This window comes from Eptatretus burgeri, chromosome 1 (genome assembly GCF_056783735.1).
Source record: "Eptatretus burgeri isolate ZD-2024b chromosome 1, Ebu_testis_v1, whole genome shotgun sequence".
NCBI classification, from domain to species: domain Eukaryota; kingdom Metazoa; phylum Chordata; class Myxini; order Myxiniformes; family Myxinidae; genus Eptatretus; species Eptatretus burgeri.
The window spans coordinates 96,485,606-96,499,284 of NC_140961.1; the positions used below are offsets into that span (position 1 = coordinate 96,485,606).

Here is a 13,679-nt window from a genome sequence, read left to right on the forward strand (position 1 = left end):
TCACCAGCACAATGTCCGCACTCTTCACCTTCCAGCCAGGTTCGTACTTCGTCTCATTTTTTCGGTCTTCATATGTGGGGATATTTTTCGAATTTGTGCGTTACTTAGGCCCAAGTCACCGAGTACTGACACTTCAACTAACATCTTCGTCCTTTCCTTTTTATATCTGAGCTGTATGTCTATTTGGAATGCTTTGTTTTCAATGTTCTTTGTGATGATCAAGTCGTACATGAGCACAATGTCCTCATTTTCTCACACTGACTTATCAGTATGTGGTTTGTCGTATTGCCAAGACACCAGGGTAAACATCACTATTCTGGTTCACATTCTTTGCGTGATAAAAAAATACATACAACATGAAGAATTGTGGGACATTTTTGATTGAAAGCACTGCTCTTGTTTGTGTCAAATCCATTCATCCATTGGGACCATACTCTGTACAGAATGTCAGTGCTGTCAAAGCAGTCTCCTCAGCTATTGGGCACAATCCTGAACAGGTCACCACTCCAACGCAGGATCCTCAAAGGACTCAATCATCCCATCAAGCTGGTACTCACTTTGGCAATCTCAGACGTTTGACAGGCAGTCATCCCCTCCTGGTGTTAATTCAACAGCCAAGCAGGATTGGAACTCAGAACCATCGGATCCCAAGCCCACCACCATTACCATGAAGCCAACACCAGGTATTGTGTCAAATGTTTGGACAGAAATTCTCATACATCAGCAATTCTTATTTCGAAACAAGGAAAAGGTAACCGTGTTGTTGTCAACAGAAATCCTATGTGCATGCTTCATTGTGCTGTCCTTTATCTTTGTACGTTAATAGTTTAATGATTAACGTCACATAACCAGGCAATCATGTTCAGTTCAGTTACTATTTATTCACATTTCATATCGCTGTATTCTTTTTAATATTTTTTTTACAGATGAATACAGATATTTTGTGCAGAAGTTGTTCCATGTTTGTTCTGCAATAAATGCTGATGGATTTTTGTCATCTTGAGGTAAATTTGAAAACGTCTCTTCGAGGAATTCATCAAGCAGGTGTTACAATGGTGGGTGGGTGCCTCCTTCAGACAACATGGCAATTTTGTAAAAGCTTCAACACTAAAGCAAGCTATCCTCTGAGTAAAATTGGGCATTGCTTAAATGCTTCATCTTGCGAAGTTATGTCGATCTATTTAATGTTCTGTTAATGATTTCCAGAGGGTGTCTGACTCGCATGTTGTCCAACCCACAGCAGCTTAGGGTACGATTGTCTCACTGCCTCCAGTTGCAGAAGCCGTCAGTTCTCATTGATCCTACATCTATAAATCTTACATCGACTGGTTCGTCGGTTTTGTGTCGGCAGTCTGCACTGACCAGGTCGGATTACCATGGCCCTGCTGGCCTACATTGCGATTCTTGCTTTGCTGTCTCTAGTGCAGATGCTGCCTTTTGAACACCATGGACATGAGTCCATAGAACATGTCTTGAGCTCCATTTACAAGCGCTGCCCTGACATCACCCGTGTGTACTCCGTGGGGAAGAGCTGGAGACACCGCGACCTGTATGTGATCGAGATCAGTGACAACCCAGGCGTTCACGAACTTGGTAAAATGATACAACTCAGCTAGAATTTTGTCTTTGTATTCTGTTGAGAAGTAACAAACATAATTATCGTGCTCTCTACCTTGCCATTTTTCTTTGACAATGTTCAGTGTGTTTGTGTGTGCGCATGTGTGTGCGCGTGCGCAAGTTTGTCTGTAAAAATCCATTCTGTTCTGCAAAGGAAAGTCCATCTTCATGCAGTTTTTCAAAACCATAAACTTAAAGGCAATATTCGTTTTGTATTGACAACTTCATTACTGATGAGTTTGTATTTGATCAGTTTTATGACGACGTAGGTATATCCAAAATAATAATAATTTTAAAAGGGAAAATGTACTCACACTTCAGTCTCTTTAGAGAATTCCAAATCGATGTCACTAATTATATATTTCACATGAAATTGATTGATAAACGACACGGTCTTCCATTATACATTGTATGAATGCCTTTCTTGAACAGCAACATTCCGAGAAAGTTCTTCTTTGGGATAGTTGCTGGTGGAATAATCATAACAGTGAAAGTAACTACACTACCACACAGTACTTGTCATTAGATTAAATAAAACAGCTGGTTATACATATGCTAACTAACACAGGGAGCTACAGTTAGCAGATTAAAACGTTTTTTTGAGGTCACAAAAGGGCACCAAATGTAATTTATTAAATATAATATAACCAGCAAACACTTTTCGTGAACCATTCAAACTAGTACATTTTAAAAGCAGAGATGCAATTTTTGGAGAGCGATGTGGCACAGTGGAATGGGAGAGAGGTGATCTACATGGGGCACAATAGATCATGTGGGAAATCCATTAAAATTAATTTTCTGTGTTTGAATAACAGCTCGATTCAGTGGTAAGCATAATGGACATGCTGAGTAATGTATGTCTAATCTGCAAGGTAAGGTATGTTTTCACTGGTAATGTTTGGGAGCATATACTGTATATGGTTAGATAATGGAATGTGTGATGTGGATTATGAATCCTGTATATGATGATGCATGAAAACCTCCAGCGAGGAAGCTAAATATCTATGAATAAAGCGATATAAGCTATCGATAAAGAAATTGAAATGGAGATTGCATTGTCAGGTTGACTGACTGTATGGACACCGCAGAGGTCGTGGACCTACTGATGTGGATCCACGGCCAAGGTTGGCGGAGAGGTTGAGGGCAGAAAGGGTCAATCTGAGTGAAGCTGATAATCTGAGCAGTTGGACAAATCTGCCAATTTGCTTCCAAATTACTAAAGCTCTTACTTTAGATATACAACGTACTATTTCTAGCTGTTTGTGACTAAAATAATGTCAAGTACACCACATTGTAGAATTAGTATCATTCACAACATCCTTTAAAAATGAATGCATTGCTTTAAGGAATAGCTGTTACTGATCAATAAATGAATATATTTGTTATGAGGAATTGACATTATGGGGGGGGGAGACCCCATTTGTAACAATAATGACATTTTGAGACATCAATTTACTTTGATAGAAGGACATTGTGAAGTAATTGGCAAATAAATGTCATATATTGGATTTATTGAACTTGGGGATCCAGCTTGAGTGACTGTATGGAAACAGAAGACAAATGGAAACTGCAAAAATGCTCACATTTACCTTCACATGCAACATATTACTATCAAGATTCCTCAACATCTTAAGGAAATTTAGTATGTCTGCATTGTCCTGGAGAGTTGAAGATTATGCATAATCCTTTTGTTTCATTAGTTATCATTTTGCAAAAGTCATAACTGTATGCTTATTCTTGTAAACAGCCCTTTTAGTTAATACAGTAAGAAGTAGAATATTGACCACTAAAGGAATGTGCAACAAATATTATATTGAAGGCTTTGTGGACATTGTTTGTTGCTGAACTGTGTGTGGAGTAAATATGGCTTACAAAGCATCTGTACCTTGGGCGTAACAGGGGAGCCAGAGTTCAAATATGTGGCAAACATGCATGGGAACGAGGTGGTTGGGCGAGAACTACTGCTGCACCTTGCTGAATATCTGTGTCGGAAGTACCAGCAAAATATTCCCCGTGTTGCCTCACTTGTAAATAATACTCGGATCCATCTGATGGCCAGCATGAACCCTGATGGCTATGATGTTGCTGCTCGGCAGGTGAGGAGAAAATGTCTGACAAAAAGTACATGTTTAAAATGCATAATTATCATGGGTGGGTCTCCAGGAAGTCCACATTCGTGTGTGTGTTTGTGTTTGTGTTTGTGTGTGTGTGTGTGTGTGTGTGTGTGTGTGTGTGTGTGTGTGTGTGTGTGTGTGTGTGTGTGTGTGTGTGTGTGTGTGTGTGTGTGTGTGTGTGTGATGATAATAATACATTGAATCTGCGATGGACATTATCGATCTATTATATAATTTGAAAGTGTGGTGTCTGTCTGTGTGTTTGTGCGTTTGGCTGACTCCCATTTCTGGTGGCCACTTCCCACGCTGCGTTTGAAAAGCTCAATACTCAACTTTTGAAATGATGGGAGAATAGGCATGTATCATGTTTGTGCCAAATTTAATTTTGCAAGCAGGATATTTTGCCCTCGTTTTAGACAACTCCAACCTTTGCCACCCGATGGTTCACCACCATTTTGCGATGAGCCGTATGAGTTGCTTAGAGCTTTGGCTCTGAGTGAAATCAAGAGTGCAACACAATTGACCTTTTTAAAGTCCATGACATAATATTTAAATTGAGAGATTCACTTCAACTTCTAATGCTATCAGAACAAAAATATAATGCTATCAGTGTGAAGTTTGAATAGTGAGTTTGCATTGCCGGGTTGACTGAATGTCTGGACATGGCTGAGGTTGTGAATGTTCTGATGTTGGTAAGACTCATGGTTGAGGTTCTGGACCCACTATTTGGAGAGGCTCAAGGCTGAAAGGATCGAAACCTCAACAATGAAAGCCCAGTGGATGATTTAGGCAGTACGAAAGTCTAACAATTGCTTACAATTGTGTCTTTGTACTCTATTACGATGTTACAAATATAATTATCGTGCTCAAGACTTTGCCTTTTTTCTTCTGCAATGTACAGGATTCACGCACGCATTTGTGTGTGCATGTGTGTCATTGGTTGTTATCTCTATGTGCGGGTTTCAAGAGGTGAAACGGAGTCCTCCCAGAGCTCAAACGATTCACCTCCATTTCGGTAAAGGATCATGATTCATGGACTAATCCATGATATTTTCACTTTCTCAAAATTTTGTTCCGAGGGCTTTTTCACGATTATCATCAAGCAACGGACGGCTTCCAACTGTAGTTTTTGTAGTAATATTCCCAGGGATGTTTTTTTTATGATCTCCATGAGGTTCTTCTTTATCGTTCCAGTTCTAATTATTTCTGGTCCAATTCCAGCACTCTTCAGCTTCCAAGATCTTTTGACTTCATTTTTGAGATCCTAGTACTTGGTCGTTTTCGTGATTTCTGTGTTGTTTAAGTTAAAATCGCTTGGTACTGACACATCAATGAACAAGGCCATCTTCTATATTTTGTACCCAAGTACGATATCCAGTTGCATTGCATTGTTTTCTGTGTTCACACGAGATGGGATGATCAGGTCGTACATGAGCGTTATGTCCTTGTTCTCAATGAATGCTTTTGGTTCTTCATGCGTTTTCTGGAACTGGGATATTAAAGTTTTTGCAGATGTGCTAGTGGATTACTCTACATACCTTGTTGTGCCTTTGTGTGTACAACTGTTTCGGCATTAGTTTTTTACATCCCAATAGGAGATTGCTTGTGCTTTCTGTTTCGACCTTGCACAACCTACACTTGTCTGATTCACTTATTCCTGCCATTTTCATGTGGTGTCCTTCGTCCTAGGCATTAATAATGATTCATTCTCCATCCCAGTTGAGCTGACCTCTTTTTTGGAAACTCCAATGAAACTCTAATGAGTCTATGCCCAATCTGTCCAACTCATATATATATATATATATATATATATATATATATATATATATATATATATATATATATATATATATATATATATATATATATATATATATATATATATATATATATATATATATATATATAGTTGCGGTTGAGGAAATTCGCAAACCACCATTCAGGTCCCGTAGGTGAGATATCTCTGTAAGTACATGTGTAGTTAGCCCCAAACCCGTTGTTTAGAGGGAATAAATCTGATTCATTCGGGTTGTGACCCTTTAAGGTAGCCGTTTTTCTGTTCTATCTTTATTTTGAACCAACCACGTTTCAACCGCCATCACACAACAACCACCAACCGAAACGCCGCTTCACAACAACAACAACGCCAACAGCCAGGACCTTTACCTTCACAACTCGCTCCCGCAAACATCGCATCACCGCCATTCCAAGCGTCACCGTGGCCATGGACCACCACTTTAAACCCTCCACCACCTTCGCCTCTCCTTCTGTGGCCATTCCCGCACCACTTGTGGGCACCGAGCATCAGGCTGTCCTGGACTCGTACAGGGCGCGCGCCGAGCCGCGGGTACAAAGTGCGGCCTTTCCAAGGAGAAGTCAGATCAGGAATGATACACGCCCACTTCTGATCTGTCCAATCAGCAAGCGCGGGGTGGTTTGGCCCCGCCTCCAGGCCCGTCGGAGTAGAATCGATATATGCAAATTCGAGGATCAGGGGAGATTCACGCCCCTTTTTCTCCGTCCAATGGGCGAGCGTGGCTCCACCCCCGAGCTCGTTCTGATCCAGAAATTTGCATATGGGATCTCCTACACCACTATAAAGCACCGAGCGCGGGGGGCGAATTCAGAGAGTTTTTCGGTCAAGGCGAGTTGGAGAAGAGTTGAAGAGTGGAGCGCAGCGGAGCTTGGAGTCCGGGAGAAGTTCGAGTCCGGTGCAGGGCTGTTGCTCGTCGCAGCACAGCGGCGGCTGAGGAGAATTGCGGAGGGGACCGGATATCTCGGGTCCGAGGGAAGGAAGACGGCGGTCGGCGACGAGGTCGCAGCGGAGTCGCTCGTCGCGGGACCCAAGCAAGCCAGCTATCCTCTTTCCCCAGAGCATCAACAATTCCCCCCTCCCCTCCCCCGCGCTGAGATAGTGCGAAAAGGGGGCCCCGTTCCCACCCCACTCCAAGCAGTGCCAACGAAACCCGCGAAGGAGCGCGGAGTCGGGGCACTGCCGCCACATTTGCGGCTCATCACAAGACACGGGTAGGCTCCACCCGGTCTCGTGGCCCACAGGCCCCGTCTGCCCCCTTGTCTTTGAGGGTGGCCCTTTTCTTTTGCTTTTGAGTATATGTGTTGTCGGCGCGGTCTGTAAAGTAAAACTGTGTAAGTGTTGCCGTGTGCTCGCGTAGTCGGTAGTAGATCTGCATTGTTGTGTTTCTTTGTTACATCTGCTTTTGGTGCATAATTGTTGTAATTGAAAATGTGTGCTTTCCGTGTGCCGCGGAATAAATATGCCTTACGTTGAACTGTTTTTCCCGTTTCGCTTCGTCTTTTCTTTAATTGAATCTCCATCTTGCTTCACGTAAAGGGTTGGTAGTGGGCTTAATACGCCCGATAATTAATCGGAACCGACGAGGTCGACGATAACACCGCTCGGTTATCCCGATAGTACGGAACGGGTCGCTTAAGTGGCCCGTGTCCGGAGTCGACCTGCGGCGAGGTGCGATCGCCCGGTCTGCCATCCGTGTGGGTACTTAGGTAGGTCGAATTTGGCGAACAACCCTATCCCACGCGGGGGGCCGATTGGCACGATCGTGGTGAGGCCGAAAGGCCCACCCGTGACTAGTTCCCGGCGTTAGTCCGAGAGGGTCATGACAGAATTGTCCGTCCGGTGGGCGACGTGCCGCGATTCGAGTTACGTGGCTGCTCGCACGCCGGCGGGCGCGAATTCGCAACACTGGTGTCAGGTCGTGGGACACAAACCCATCCCCCTCCTCGCGGCACTGGTGTCGGAGAGCGGGAAAACGGGCTCTCCTGTCTCCAGCTAAATTCACGGGAATCGGTCCAGGGGTGAGAGGAGCGACCCCCGATTCCCTCCAAATTACGAGTGATTTAAATTAACCCTTTACGAGAAATAAGATGGCGTCTCAAGGCGAGCGGGAGCCGGGGGTATTAGAAATGGATTTAGAATGTGTAGAATCCATGGTCCAGGATGAAATCCCCGTGCAGGAAATGTTGGTTGTGCAGGAACACGAACTCCCCAACTGAACCCAGAGCCCGAAATAGGTGCGGCGGCGGCCGCGGTGTCTGACACCTCCCCTCCCCCTCTCCGCCAAAACCCCCCGATCCTTGCCGAATCGGCTCAGCTGAGTGCACCCGTCATGGCCCAGCTATGCGCCATGCTGGCGGCAATGAATGCGAAGATGGATACAAACACAAATGAAATGAAAAACGAAATAAAAGGCATGAACAAGCAAATGAACGAAATGAAAACGAATATGGAAACAAATGCGCAAGGAATGAAGGAAGAAATGAAAGAACTGCGGGGTGAGACACAGAACATGGGCCGAAGCCTGCAGGCGGGCATGAAGGCAGTAACCGGGGAGCTTAAAATGGCGACGCCACGTGTGGGAGCGAACGAGCTGGGAGGGAGTGCAACGGCTGTCGGGCCCGCGGTGGAGGCGGGTAAAGAGAAAATAATTCGGGGGACGTATTGGGCGAGAAGCGTGACGGTGACCGAGATGGAAAAACTAATTAAGGTGACGGAGATGTGCACGAGGGAGACAAGAGATGAGGTGAAAGGAATTGAGAGGGAGAGAAAACAACAATTAAGACAGAAAGCAAGGTTGAGGTACGCGGAGATCGTGAAAGAGCAAGGAGTGAAACAGAGGGAAGGACGGGAGCGACTTAAGGAGAAAGCAAGGTTGACCTACATAAAGAAAAGGGAAAGACGCCAGAAAGAAGCAGAGACGAATAGACACGAGGGGACAACAGAAATTACTAATAAATGTACAGAGACACGGGAGATGGGAACGATAGAGGGAAGACTACACGATGAAGACGGGGTTAGAGACGAACACACACACACACACACACAGTTAGTGGAGGACGATGAGGGTGAGCTCGCAGAGCGTGTAGGGACCCAGTGCGAGCAGCGGGATAGCCTCCTCCAGGAACGAGGGGAGGGAGTATGCCCCCTTGAGGCGAGTCACAACCAGGTGGGTTCGGTCGTGCTTTGCGAGGTTGAGGAGAGGAGTGCTGCGAACGGGTGCACGCCGAGCTTGGGGGGTATAGAGGCCCCGGAGACCCTTGTGGGGACACGAATCCCCAGTGTGGTTGTCCCGGTGTGTGTGGTGCAAGGTGTGAGTGCGTCCCCGTGTGTGGAAGCGACCCCGTGTGTGAGTGAGGCACGGTGTGTGAGTGAGTCACCGCGGGCGAGTGCCCCGGCGTTTGTGAGTAGTATGGTTTGTGTGAGGGAAATGGCACGAGTGATTGAGCGGCCGAGTCTGAGGGAGACAGCGTGTGTGAGGTCGCTGTGTGTAAGGGAGATGTCGGTCGGCATGCGGGAGCACGCAGCCGCGTCTCCCGGTGTGAGTTTGATGGAGTGGTGTGTGAGCGTCGTGGCACGCGGGAGTGCGTGTGTTGAATGGAGACGGAGACTGCGACAGAGGAAAGAAAGCCGGGTTGCGGCTGTAGATGTTTTGTGCACCGTGCCGGGTTCACCCTGCAGCGAGCGCGAGGTCCGTGCTGTGCAACGCACGAGGCCCCCACGTGCTCGCTTGCGGGAGTGAAGCCCGGTCCGGAAACGAGCGCGGTGAATGTTGCTGATCCCGCGACGGACAAAGTTTAGGCAGGATTTCGGATTTGGACCGGACGGGTTCTCCACGCGGGCGTATGTGTTAAGCTCCAATGGGCAGAGCACATGTGTTCGCGTGGGGAACCCCTCGAGACGTGGGGCTTGTTTTTTTTTATGCGCACGGTGACGTCATGGCTGCACGTGGGGTTGGAATCCGGCAGGAGGGGTATCCCTGCCGGATGGTACCGTCCAAGGAGGGACGAGGTACACGTGCAGCTGCATGACGTCACGGGCAGGTGCAAGGTGCGCGGCTGCGAATTGCCGCGCTGGTGCGCAGGTTGTGAGTTTCCGCGCTGGTGCTGCGCGATGAAAAAAAAACAAAAAACAGCAAGCCTCGCTTTCAGGTGAACAGGATTTCCCGGGCAAGGGGTGGATAATCCCCTTGACCTGGGCACAGGATGAAACGAGTTAGGGGGAAGGTTTAGCTTAGCGAGACCGGCTTCATGGGGCAGGGGTAAGTCCTCATGGGGCCCGTGGAATGGATTAGGTAGAGGGATTGTTAGCCAGATTTAGGATGGGAAATGATTTTAGGATTTGGAGACAGTGACAGACTGTGAATGTGTAGAGGGGACGTAGTTGAGCTACGTAGTGTTAAATGGAATGTGCTACTAGTGCAAGGGACGACGTGGGAGCACGAGTTAGTTAGGGGAGGAAGTTAGAAGGATGGCAGAGTTCAGCGGTGAGTGTGTTGAAGAGTTGGTGAGTTGTGTTGTGCTTGGTGAGTAAGTGAGGCCAGCGGGTCTATGTGAATGGAGCGAATGTGGAATGCATAGTGCAATGAGTGATTGGGGGGAGGAGTGACTCCCGCCCAAGGGACCCCAGGGTCAGTGTACAGTGAGTTAGCTGGGTTAGTTAAATTGAAAAATGGAGGTCGTTTTGCTGTTGGTGTGAAAGTAGGCTCGAAACCCGTTTGGAGGGGTGCAGGAGCCCTGTTGACGGGCTGGGAGCGTGGCTGCGAAAGGTGAGTATCGCTGAGTGGGTACCGCAGGCACCAGGCTAGTCGGCCGTAGTAGGCCAAGGGCCGATGGGGGGCCGGGATAGCGTAGTGGGCACGGGTGCGCCCGCTTGGTGCGGGGGCCCGGGGTGCCGTTAGCCGCGTGGGCAGTGTTGTGGGCACGGGTGACCCTCGGAAAGGGGCCCGGGAAGCCAGCCTGCCACGTGTGCGTTTCAGGGGAGGTGGCATGGGGGGCACTCCCCGGTGTTTAGGGAGCTGGTAGGCTCGGAGGCAGTGTAGTGCCCAGGGGTGCCATAGCTGGAGAATTGGCAGAGGGTCGTTCCTGCCAAGGGGAGCCACGCGTCCCAGCCATGAGACCGTGTGAGGGCACGGAAAGAAAATTGGGGGCGAGGCCCGAAATTGTGAGGACACCAACACAGGCGATGGGAATCTGGGTTGTTAGAACCAATAGTTTAAGCGAGAGGCGCTTGTTGAAAGCCCCAGGGTAGTTTAACAGTTAAATGGTTAGGGTAGATAGGAAGTGTACCCCTCCGCACCATCCATCCCTTCGCTCTCATTGTTGGCCGCTGGACCCACTTTGTGTTATAGATCACTGAACTCTGGGGAGGCCATTCTGAGGCTTCGTTGGGCCTCGACACAGGACACGAGCTCTCCCTTATTCCCCTCTGGGAAGGGAATGTAGGGGTTGGGAGTAGGCAAGATGACAGGATAGGTTAGCCGAACAAGGACGATAAAGGGGGTTAGGGGACGATTTATAGAGGGGAAGTAAAAAAGGAAATAAAACAAAAAAAAATAAGTTGGGGCAAAATTGGTTTTGGACAAATTAAGGGAGTGGGTATGGACAGTGACAGGCAAAGGCGATAGGTTGGGAGGGAGACCGTAGGGTAGGTCCGAGCCCGCCTTCCGAGTGGCCAGCACCACCGCACCCCCTCCACCAACCTCCACTGCAAGGCAAAGACCGGCCCACTTCATCGGCTGGTCGTGTTTTGCTTCAAGGCCTGTGCCGGCCACTTCATCTGCTGGCTGTTTTCTTCAAGGCCTGTGCCGGCCAGTTCGTCTGCCGGCTGTGTTCGCCTACAGCGGCCCTGTTCTGCAGGCTGTGTTTGCCTGCTGCTGTTGCCATGCCATGCCCACGGCTCATGTTCACCAGCCCCTGTTCAATTTTGCTTTGCCCCCCTGTTCATTTCCATGTGCGCCAGGATCAAAGCAACAGTTTGCAAGCTGCGAGAACTTCCCTGTTGGCAGCTACAAGATGGTCCTGCAGTGGCGGCCCGTGCACCGTGTTTGCGTCCATCCATTCATCCATCCATCCATCCATTGTGCTCATTGCGTGTGCCACTTGAGCTGGCACGGAGACTGCGTTTGTGCAGCCCATGCACCGTTGTGGTTCACTGCGTTCAGTTCAAAAGGGAAGGCCTTGGACTGCGTGTGAGCAGCCGGCCACGTTCCCTGTCACCTGCATTGTTTGAGTCAGACACTGCATGCGAGCAGCCTGGCTCCCTGCTAACTGCTTTCTTTTTGCAGAGTTCATTGATCCTGGGCCATGGTTTAGTGTAAAATTTGTAAGTTAAGGTAAGATGTACTGTAAATATGAGTGCGCCCCCGGCATGTCTGTCCTAGCGCCGGCAATTTTATTTAAGTCGTCCGTGTGAGTGAGTTTGTTTATGTAGTTACTCAGCCCTCAGGTTATTTATTTTGGGGACACGAATACCATGAATGTCGCACTCAGGGATCCGTAGGTAAAATGTACCAGGGGAAAACTACACATGATGGCACACGAAAATTTGACGACTCGGGACGAGTCTGTAAAAAGGGGAGGGGGTAGTGTTGTGGTTGACGAAATTCGCAAACCACCATTCAGGTCCCTTCGGTGAGATATCTCTGTAAGTATATGTGTAGTTAGGCCCAAACCCATTGTTTAGAGGGAATAAATGTCATTCATGCGGGCTGCGACCCTTCTAGATAGCCGTTTTTCTTTTACTATCTTTATTTTGGACCAGCCGCCATTACTACCACCACCAACCACGTCTCAACAGCCATCACACAACAACCACCAGCCGCAACGCCGCTTCACAACAACAACAACGCCAACAGCCACGACCTTTACCGTCACAACTCGCCCTCGCAACCATCGCATCACCGCCATTTCCGCGCCGCTTGTGGGCACCGATACTGGACTCGTGCAGGGCGCGCACCGAGCAGCGTGTGCAGAAACATCACAGCCTTTCCGAAGAAAACGGATCAAAAACGACTCACGCCCACTTCTGTTCCGTCCTATCGGCGAGCGTGGGGCGATTTGGCCCCGCCTCCAGGTGCGTTGGAGTAATATCGCTATATGCAAATTCATGGATCAAAAAGCATTCACGCCCACTTTTCCTCGGTCCAATGGGGAGCCAGCCAGAGGTGAAGGGTCGAAGGTAAAGTGTCGAAGGCGAAGGAGCGAGGCCCCGGGGGCTATAAAAGGGCCGCGTTCGCTCGCCGAGTAGGCAGTCGGTGGAGTTGGGAAGAGCCAGTCAGGAGAGGAGTCGGAGAAGGCGGTTGGATGGAGCTGTGGAGAGTTGGAGAGGTGGCGGCGGCGAAGGCGGTCGAGGGCGTGCTCGTGTCGGAGTCGGGGAGCTGCGGAGGGGAGAGGCCGGCAACGCGACCGAGGTCGTGGTGGAGACGCTCGTCGCGGGACCCGAGACAGGGAGATATCCTCCTTCCCCCGAGCATCAACAACCCCCTCCTGTTTCCCCCCGCGCTGAGATAGTGCGAGAAGGGGGCCCTGTTCCCACCCCATACCAGGCAGTCCCAGCGAGGCCCGCGGAGTCGGGGCGCCAGCGCCATTTTGCGGCTCATCACCAGACGGGTAGGCTCGACGTGGTCTCGGCCCCAGGCCGTCTGCCCCCTCATAGTGGAGGGTGGTCCCTTTTTCTTTTGCTTTGAGTATATGTGTTGTCGGCGCCGTCTGTGAAGTAAAACTGTATAAGTGTTGCCGTGTGCTCGGTAGTCGGTTAGCTCTGGATTGTCTTTTGCTTTTACATTTGCTTTTTGTGTATTATTGTGTGTTTCTTCTTCTTTTACATTTGCTTTTGGTGTAATTGTATATGTGTGCTTTCCGTTCATCGCAAAATAAATGTGCTTTATGTTGAACTGTTTTCCCGTTTCGCTTCGTCTTTTCCTCTAATTGAATCTCCATCTTACTTCATGTAAAGGGTTGGTCGTGGGCTAAAACGCCCGATAATTAATCGAACCGTCGAGGCCGACGATAACACCGCTCGGTTATCCCGATAGGACGGAACGGGTCGCTTAAAGTGGCCCGTGTCCGAAGTCGACCTGCGGCGAGGTGCGATCGCCCGGTCTACCCTCCGTGTGGGTACTTAGGTAGGTCGAA

The 13,679-nt window shown here is 48.7% G+C and overlaps 1 protein-coding gene across 1 annotated transcript in view; it reads left to right on the forward strand.

Moving 5' to 3' along the window:
• The first annotated feature begins 1,193 nt into the window (after positions 1 to 1,193).
• CPN1 (carboxypeptidase N subunit 1) overlaps positions 1,194 to 13,679 on the forward strand; it is a 61,010-nt gene continuing 48,524 nt past the window's right edge. Inside the window, exons 1-2 of the mRNA XM_085892344.1 lie at positions 1,194 to 1,593; positions 3,517 to 3,713. Of these exons, the coding sequence (XP_085748470.1) occupies positions 1,377 to 1,593; positions 3,517 to 3,713 (414 nt within the window). The 5' untranslated portion in view covers positions 1,194 to 1,376. The remainder of the gene's footprint in view (positions 1,594 to 3,516; positions 3,714 to 13,679) is intronic.